A 10,382-nucleotide genomic window follows, 5' to 3' on the forward strand; every position below is an offset into this window, starting at 1 on the left:
TAGTTCTCTCTTTCCCCTATATCAAATTTTCATGCCATTTGAATGATTTTTCGCAGTTCTATGAACATTTGAATTTAGGCCTTTTCTTTGCAGATTTAAAAATTTTCGCAAACTTTTGACCGGTAGTGTATGCTGCACCCAAAATGCTAGTACTTTATAACGTCATTTGCTCCGGAATATTTTACAATGTACCCCATGGAATATAATTTGAGACATGGACACCTTTTATTTTATTTTCCCATCCTTTTAGCTAGAAATAAACCCAGTACACAAAAATAGGTCTAAAGAAAATTTTGAAGCAAATAATGCTTGTTTAAAATTTTGTTGATGGATCTCATCTGCTCTTTGTTCTTTGAGGAGAAAGGACTCTTGTGCTTAGTCCAGCGATTCTCAACCTGTGGGGCGCGCCCCCCTAGGGGGGCGCGAGCATCCTAAAGGGGTGGCGCGAGAATATTCAAGAGAAAATATTATTTTAAAAAAAATTATTAACTGGATGAAAGGAAAGCGCACATACACATAGAAAACAAAGTACATTTCGATATATTTAATAACTTATTAAAGTGAAACAACTAATTAAAACAAAATTTAAGATGGTGCGCCAAGGGTGGCTTTCCTGTGAGGATTTTTTCTAATTTTCTGATTAAGTTTGTGTGGCTGAATTTTTCTTTGTAACATCTTACACCTATCTCTAATATATACCACTTATACTTTTAATTGTAAAATAAAATAAAACCACAAAAACACTCATAACTACAGCAAAAATAAAAAATACCTGAAAAATTACTTTAAAATGCAAACAATACAAAAAACTTGAAACAAAATATCGCAAACTCTACTAAAGTGCAAAGAACGTCAAAATATTATAAAAATTTAAAAAATACCAAAGTTCCATATTTGCTTAAAATGAAATAAATCAATTGGCATTCAATTCAATCATTCCTTTTTGAGAAATAATATGCTGCGTAATGATTTATAATTAACTCTTATATAGATTTCACGTTTGTTTCCGAAGGTGGCCCAAATGTCCCCAAGGTGGCACCGGTGTCAGCCACCTTGGGAACATGCATATGGTCTTTTTCACCATTTGTAGTACTTAAAACTATTAATCTGATAGATTAATTCGAAATAAAGTAATGTGGTTAAAGAAAAAGAAATAAACTTTCAGAAAACATATCCTAACTCAAAGTTCTAAGAATTTAAACACATATAAATTACAATATCTTCTCACCCGGAAATTAGAACGACAACTGCAAAAAATTAAATCACTTCATACAATGGAGGCCATTCAAGGAAATATCTTCCATTTCAGCCTCGTGCACCTCAGATACAAGATTTACAATGCAGCAGGGACATCTTATGATTCAAAATAAATTAAATTTTACTTTGGGGGGGGGGCTACGTTAGGAGCACTGGCCACCTTACTTAAACAAAACATACTAAATTTAATTAAAAAATTAATAATTTTTATTGACTTCCTTGGACCTGTCTTGCAGAGCAAAAATGTTTGAGGTGAGGCTTAGTATTAGAAATAGCCACTCTCAGTTCTGTTTCTATATTTAGCCATTATCTATATTTTGCCTTCAGAGAAGCCACAGCAGAAAATCCAGTTTAACTAAGGTAGGATGTTGAAAATGGCGATAGAATGCGAAATGCCCTTGTTTTTAGTGCAGAAGAATCATACTCCTGCCCAAAATTGAAATAGTGATTTATTACTAAATATTATTTTTTTTTCGCCACTTGTCGTGAAGTCTATGAATTTTTCTTCCACATCAATTGAGAGTCCTTCGAGAGTCTTATGAAATGGATTCCTAACCCACTCGTAACTTGCTATCAGTTTGTCGTCAGCAGGAAAATACTTTTTAAAATTCCTTGCCAGCATGGCTAAATGATTTTCAATGATTACAAAAAAAACTTTTGCATGTTCTTCTTCAACCTTATAAGTTTTAGTTCAATTATCCACATTTGCAAACATTGTTAAGATTTTTTGCTTTAAATTTCTGCCCCCCAATTCCAGTTTTCTACAAAAAGCATTAACTTTATTACTCGTATCGAACATGTGTGTATTTGCTCCTTGGAGTTGAAGATTCAAGTTATTTAATTTCTCGAATATGACGACCAAGTAGCTCAAATTAATCGCAAATAAACAATAGTGAAAATTCTCGGTTTCCGGTCTGTTATCTTCTTCTAGGAAAATGGCGATTTCTTCTCTTAATTCATAAACACGTTGCGAAAATTTCTCACGTGATAAACATCTTGCCTCGCATTTAAATAGTAACTCTGAATGTACTGAACCCATGTCATTACAAATAGCGGAAAAGATTCTCGATCTCATGGTTCTGAATTTTATATAATTTGCAACGGTTACAACCGTAGTTAACACAATATTTAAACCAGGACGCATTTCTTTTGAAGCCAAAGCTTCTCTGTGGATCATGCAATGTGTCCAGACGCATTGAGGCGATTTTTTTTACAAGTGCTTGCATACTTTCGAACCTTCCGGATATTGAACAAGCACCATCGGTGCATATTCCGATGCAATTTTTGCACTCCATGTTTGCCTCATTCATAACACCATTTAAAACAGCAAATAATGCTAGCGCTGTTGTGTTGAGTTCTATTGATTTGTAGAAAAGTAGTTCTACTACTAACATATTTTCGCAAAATCAAACATAGGCAATTAAATGAGCATCTTTATTAATATCTGTTGCTTCATCAAACTGTATTGAAAACATTTTGTCACGTAACATCGAGGAAAGCTGACACTACATTTTCAGCTGTCGTATCACCAATTCGACGAGCAACAGTATCATTTGAAAGAGGTATGGACTGCAATTGTTTTGAAAACTTAACTCCAAACATAGTTTCTACAATCTCAATTGCTGCTGGCTTTTACTTTACTTTTGTTTTGGCAGTTAGTTAAAACTAATTTAAAGACAGAATTCAAAATACTCAATATACATTATTGTTGTATACGTTTTACTGTAAGTGGGGGGTGCTATGAAAATTATGATTGAAAACTGGGCCGCGAATACTGAAAGGTTGAGAAACGCTGGCTTAGTCCATTGAGCTTAAATCTATTTGCACATTGCAAGTATTTTGGGTCGACAGTGGGGATCGGAAACTGGAAGACGGTTTCTGGAAGACGAGTATTCTAAAAAGCGAATTATTTTGGCCTAAATCATTTAAAAACTCAATATATCTCCTATTATTGTAAATAGAGAGGTTTTCAATTTCGCACTTGTAACTGAATGTTATAGATATTAAAGAAACCGCTAAAATACATTTACAAAAATGAACCGGGATAATTTCACGCTTTTTTTATTTTTTGTACTTAGCGCAGGACATTTTTTTGTCAAAAAATATTATGCGATGATGTATCTTAGCCTGAACATCAGTACCGAATATAAATGCATTCATAAATATATATGAAAGAGTTTCATTCATCATATAAAAAACATGTGTAACATTAAAATTTCTGATTGCCTCCTTGACGTTCAATCTATTAACAACGCATTTGTAGTAATATTTTTAATTTTTTAATAACGGCAGGCACTGAACTTTCGTTCTTCGCCATAGAAGATGCCGGAAATGTTGCTCATTTATCGTTACCCAGTAGTGAGCCCCTGTGAACCAAAGTCGCGGAGGCGAGCAGCATTACCCACGCCGCACTGCCACAAATACCCGTTCATAGGGTGGGCCACATTCATACACCAGAGGACAACACAGAGAGAGAGAGAAACATCCATGCCCAGAGCGGGATTCGAACCCGCAGCCGTTGACATCGCAGTCATGCACGCTAACCACTCGGCCACCTGGCCGGCATATTTTGAAATTGGAGTATATTATATGTAGTGCCAAAATAAGAGAATTAATTTGTTTTAATTTACGATTTTTGGCTACACAGTTAAGAATTTTGGTTCAAATTACAGTATGAAGTTCCGACATTTGGAAAAAATCATCCGTAAAATTCATTTCATCGTAAAATATATTTTTAACCGTATTGTTTGCTTTTAATTTCTAATGGCAGATTAGAAGACAACTGTAGACAGAAAGACAAACAATGAAAATAATATTAGAATAAGAAATAAAGATTACAGTAGCAAAATTGAAACTATAGTAAGTGTTTTACCGTGATGTAACTTTCATTGAGTATTTTTTTCTAAATGTGTGGTAATAAGAACAACAATTAGAACAACAAAACCATTTTTTTAATCGTTACCATATGAACGGATAAATTACCAAATGAATGGTTCAAATGCCTTATATTTTCGCTTTATTATCCAGAATTATGTTTTTTTATTAACAGAAATGTCTTTACCATACAGTAAGAAAATTTCACAATAATTTTTTCTTATGTATTCTTATATTTTTCGCTATGTTTTATATGAATGCATTATTTTTTGGTATGAGAAAATAAATAACAGTTTCTTCTAAAATTTACTTAAAATAAACTAATTATGGTAAAGTTTAAGTCTCAATCATTTGATGTCATTTGGTCTTGATTTTAACTAGCATTACGATCAAAATTTTATACGTTTTTAGTATATCTTATTCAAAATCGAAAATCGAAACGATTTTCTCTTTATAAAGAAAAGTACGATTGGTGATTGGTTTGAGTATTGCTCATCATCGGAACGAATTTTATTTACCATGCTCTAATCGTTGCATTTAATGTACATTGAGCCCAAAAAAAATATACCACCATAAATAACTTCTGATTTAATGATCGAAACTTCACGTTTTATGACTCATTACTAATGACTCGAGGATATGTCTTGAAATATGCTAAGTATTTAGAGCAGACGATATTTTAAATTACGAAATGAGGCACAAAAATGTGCTTTCTCTGAATAAACATGTATTTTTATGACGGATTCAGGTTTCTTACCTCCAAAATATGGGAGATAGCTAAAATATGGGAAATATGGTCCCCATAATTTGGTCAGAAGAGCCATCCTAAGTTTGGAACTATTATTAAATAAAATAATAAAAAATTATAAATATATACTAAAATTTATTTTCTGCATAGAGTTATCTCTGGATAAACGAATTTTATAATTGTGTGCCACATTGTTTTAAATCGCTTAAGAAGTTCTCAAGACATGGTGAAATACGCAAAAAGTGAAATTAACAGAAAGGAGTTCAAGCTTTGACTCACTCTCCTGATCAAACTCTAGGGACTATATTTCCAAGATTGCGAATGCCCCCTATATTTTGTGGGTCAGAAATCTGAATTCGTTCAAAAAAGGTACTTTTATTCAGAGAAAGTACGTTTTTGCTCCTGATTTCATAACTTAACATATCGTCTGCACTAATTAATTAGCATATTTGATGTCCCTCCTCCAAACCATTAAGAATGAGTTCTTGAACGTGAAGATACAATCTTCAGATCTTTAGAATGAGGATGATTGTGCACTGCACTTTTTAGAATTCTTGCCAAAAGTAAAAAAATAACTATGCCTATTAGGAGTCACATATTAGTACTTAAGGATAAAAAAAAAGTTACCAAAATGTGACAAATCACTATTGACGACATTGAATTCCATTGTTTGTCAACTGAAACGTTTCTTATTATCGCCTCTCACCTTCTCTCATTTTCCTCGAACAAGAAAACATGCTTTGATATTTTCAATCTAGTTTTATAGCTTACCAGGCGTTGAGCACACGTTTCTTCTTCCGTAGCTGGAATTGTGTATTTATTTTATTTTTATTATATTGTTAATTTATCCAGTGCTTTATTTATTCAGTGTTTTATTATGTCTTTTTTATTTTTTCGGATTTTATTCGAAATTAATTTTTTTCCAGATTTGCTTCTCTGATCAAATGTTTTTATTATCAAATAACTACATGAATTTTTAATGAATAACTAAAATAATGTACAATTTCATTTTAGAAGCTAGACTGGCTTTAGAAAATCCTGGTTTATTTCAAGGGGACATTGTTGGTTGGGACTTTGTAAGTATTATGTCAATAGGAATGCGTCAGAATTTTTTTTGAGTGTAAGATATAAGGCTCAACTATTAAATTTCTAAAACTATAGATTATTTTTTAAACTCTAGAAAACATTATATTACTAACATAACTATTTATCATGTTTTGAAGTAAACACCAGTTGCTGTAATACATTTTTGTATTTGTTTGCAGAAGTTAAAGAAAAAAACTTCTAAATTCTTCTTTCGGAAAATGTTCATATGTTCATCTGTGTTCTGACGCCGATGGAAGATTTTTTGGCATCAAAAAACCTTCTTTCCTTTGCCTGTTTTTATTTAGTTTGAGTGATAGTCGAAATGACTTATCCACCATGTTCTCCGTTCTTTGTACTCGCGGGATTTTTCTTGTTTCCGAAACTAGGAAGTTTGCTAAAACGACTAAGTAAAGGAATGTCCGAGGACATTAGCCAAAACTTAGCATTGAGGAGTAATTCTAAAGATGGCTTAGGCTATTTTTTGATCTTTTACCACTGTAAAGGGAAGCGTATTTCAGGTTAAAAAGTAACATAATTTATATTATTTTTTCAAGAGTTATTATATAAGTCCTTAAAATTGAAATACGCATCATGATCCGTCAGAAACATTAATACTGCAATCTGAATTGTGATAGTGACTAAGCGTTTACAAAGAATTCATAATAAGTTCTTCATTTTAGAAGTTTCATTATTAATTTACTGTCCCTATGTGTTACAAAAACAGACTAATAAATGAAAGATACAGTGATCGATATTTTTTGTAAATATAAATTTATTACTCTTGCTTACAATTTCTTCAACAAGGAGCATTAATTAAACATAATTTGAAACATTGAATGTATAATGGAAGTGAAAATAAACCTAAAAGTAAAATCCATGCTCTGGCTTTTCTACAAAAAACTGAGCAATTTTCTGCAGAAAACCAAACATGTGATATAAACGAAACATATAATAAAATGAGAAAAACCAAACATATTTGATACAATTACTTATTGGTGGATTAAATAAATAGTGTATGGCTAATGAATAATGTCGTAGAAAATTCATGTCTAGCTTTAAATTTGAATCACAAAGACCGAAAACCAAGAGCAACAAAATTCAAAGTTAATTTAGGTTTGTAAATAGCCATTTTTGCTTGTCTCAGATATCTAGGGCTATAGGACTTTTTTTAGTTCATAATTTCGTTTACTTTTCAACGACGTTGCGTTCCCCTGGATTTTAGGATTCGCTCTTATAAGGTTCATATAAGGCAACATTTCTAATTTAATCAGCTGGATACTTTTTAAAATAAATTTGAAAATTGTGTTTGTATATTTTTCATCTCTTATTTTAAACTTATCGTTCATTTCATTATTTTATAGTTAACTATTTCAGTATTATTTAAGACAAAAATTGGGTACTTTTATAGGACATTCTTTAACTATGTAGATCCAGATAGCTAATGGGTCGAAACTAGTCACTGAGGCAAAGGTCTTTTTTTCAATTCTCAATAACTAACGGTTTCAAAGCTGTAAAAACCTGGCAGTTGCACAAATTGTAGGGCACATGAATATTTAAAAGTAAACCGTCAATAAGTGAATCTGCATATGTCATAGACTGTCATGCGTGGGCGTTTCCGACTCTGAAAACGTCAGGGATCCCGAGAAACTATGACAAGATGAGAAGAAAAAGAAATCCAATGAGGCATCCATCCATTAGCATGGAGGAACTCTTATCCAAATTCAGACAGTGCTTTCAATTTCTAGTTAACATAATTAGTATTATAAAAACAAGTTATAACGAGTCATGACACTATAATAAATAACAGGTATGACATACGGGATGGAAAAAAAACTAACTATCTAGTGTGTATCCATTAAGCCAACTGTTTTTTTGTTGTTGTTTTTTTTGTGTGTTTCAAACACTGTAAATTAAAAAAAAAACTTCTAATACCTTTTTCAATAGTATGATCGGTGATTGTATTGATTTTCAAATTGCCCGGAATGAAAAATTTCCATATTTCTCTGCAGTTCCTTCAACAGAAAGGGCACTGTGAAAAATTAAGAACTAAACATTCATGTAGCATTTCGATAATTGTTAAAAGTTTAGTTCTTATCAGGATAGTATTTTGTTTTTTGAAAAAATTATAATTACAATCTTAGTACGAGGGAAACTATCTTTGAGGAATCCGTGTATTTGTCAACACAAGATTTTCAGATTACCGAGAAAACGTTTCAAGTTTGATCAATATTATCTTAACTGCTGTGTTGTTAAGCACTTGTAATTGATTATTTTATACCAAAAAAAAAGGAATACAAAAGTTAATCAACAGTTTGGAATTTTTTGCAGTGTAATGGTTTATTTGACTAAAAATTATTTAGATCTATCTTATTTCTAGGATTCTGATCGAAATGCTATTCCGGGAAAAGAGTGGAGGTGGCCAAATGGAGTGATTCCTTATGTCATAGACTCCTCTTTAAGTAAGAAATCCATACTGAGATCATCTATTTAAGTAAAAGTCAAGAGTTCACATCCTTTTGATTCTATTTTATGTTTCAGAAGAAAAAAATTGATAAATCACTTTCACTAAATAAAGAACTTCACTTTCACTAAATAAATTCACTTTCACTTTCACTTTCACTAAATAAAGAACTAAATATACAATTCCACTTTCACTAAATAAAGAAGTGTGTTAGAAAGAGTTCAGAAAAGTCAATTAATATATTTGAAGCTTTTCTCTTTCAGAATCAAGAAAAAAAATTGCATTTTATCTTTAAAATAAGGTGATAGATCCGAAATTAATGCATAGAATAACAACATGTTTCGATGGACAGCAATAAGCAGTGTAATTGGCATGAGTGAAAAGCAGAATTCACTTTCAGAATTTATTTACATATGCACGTTAAGTTGACTATTTATGCACATAAAATCAAATGCAAAACATGATAAGAATCAAAAACAATAAAAGAAACGAATTATTAAAGTATTAATATTGTTAAATTTCTTATCAGCTTAGTAATCAAAATCATAAAGGAAATCAAAAACAAAATCAGCTTGTGTTTAGTATTTTAAAAGTTGTGTTACATATTTTATTAAAATTTAATTACTATATTAAATAAATACTAAGTGATATTAAAATTGACAGATTATTTTAAATCAATAAAGTGATTTTTTTTTAAAAATTTAAAAAATCAAATTCGTGATGTAATCGAAGAATCTTTTTAACATAAGTAAAATAGAAGAAAAAAAAATTGTGTATTAAATTTTATGGATTTTGTCCGTATCATTTCAAATTGTGTATCGTTGTATATCGTTGGTTTTATGGTATTAAAATAGAATACAATATTTTATTTTATTTTATTTGACAATGGTCGTTGAACAGCTGACCCAATCTTTGGCTTACGACTGCCAATGTTTAACTCCTTAGACTTGTTGCATTTTGAACCCAATCCAGAAGCCAAAGGAACTCCTGGACAAAGTATTTGGAGAATTTTTTCTTCGTGGAGGTCTTTTTAATGGAACTATCCACATTTGCGTTACATGAAGAGGGAAAACACGAAAACTCACTCATGGTTAACTTGACGACAAGAGGACTTTAACCCATGATCCGTCTACCACTGAGGATGTTTTACGTTAGCGCAATCGTTGGTGCTCGATGGGGGCGGAATTTAAATCACCCAGACAAAGCTAGGATTGGAACCTGTTTCGCTTCGTTGGAAGGAGAACGCTCTATCCCCTGAGCCATCACTGCTCAGAACACAATGATTGATGCATTTTGTGAAATTTTTGGATTGTTTTATAAAAGTTTATTTTACGTGCAAATAGAAGTACAAACAGAAGAGTTATTTTGATGGCTCTAAAGCAACAATTTATATTTGTTTCAATTCAGACATTCTTTTCTTTTTTATTACTAAGACACTTATATTATTGGTCAACATTCATTTAGCTGAGATACATCAATTTTACGTCAAAAAATACGAATGTTTACATTTGAAGTTTCATTGGGCAAACTTTAAATTTACTCAAACGTCAAATGATATAAGAAATAAACCATCAATTGATAAATTGATTCAAGCAATAGAATAATACTGTCGAATTATAGAAAGCAATACGCCTAATGATAACAAAAAAAACAAAACAGAATGAAGAAGAAAAAACATTAATGTATATGTACACTTTACCAAACACATTTAATTTTCATTTTTATTACAAAGACACACAGTATATTATTGGCCAATACCTATGTAGCTGAAAAAAAAACAATTTTACGTCAAAAATACGTATGTTTTTCTTTTAAGTTTCATTCGGTAAACTTTAAAATTACTCAAGCGCCAAATGATATAAAATTGATAATCGATTGATAAATTCATTCGAATGATAGAAAACAATAAGTCAAATGGTAGCAAAAAATAGAATGAAGATATATATATATATATAT

The 10,382-nt window shown here is 31.2% G+C and overlaps 1 protein-coding gene across 1 annotated transcript in view; it reads left to right on the forward strand.

The window, feature by feature from the left end:
• LOC107448200 (astacin-like metalloprotease toxin 5) overlaps positions 1-10,382 on the forward strand; it is a 21,678-nt gene that overhangs the window by 4,939 nt on the left and 6,357 nt on the right. The window contains exons 2-3 of the mRNA XM_043049068.2: positions 5,894-5,955; positions 8,343-8,424. Of these exons, the coding sequence (XP_042905002.1) occupies positions 5,894-5,955; positions 8,343-8,424 (144 nt within the window). The remainder of the gene's footprint in view (positions 1-5,893; positions 5,956-8,342; positions 8,425-10,382) is intronic.

This window comes from Parasteatoda tepidariorum, chromosome 7 (assembly GCF_043381705.1).
Source record: "Parasteatoda tepidariorum isolate YZ-2023 chromosome 7, CAS_Ptep_4.0, whole genome shotgun sequence".
Lineage (NCBI taxonomy): Eukaryota > Metazoa > Arthropoda > Arachnida > Araneae > Theridiidae > Parasteatoda > Parasteatoda tepidariorum.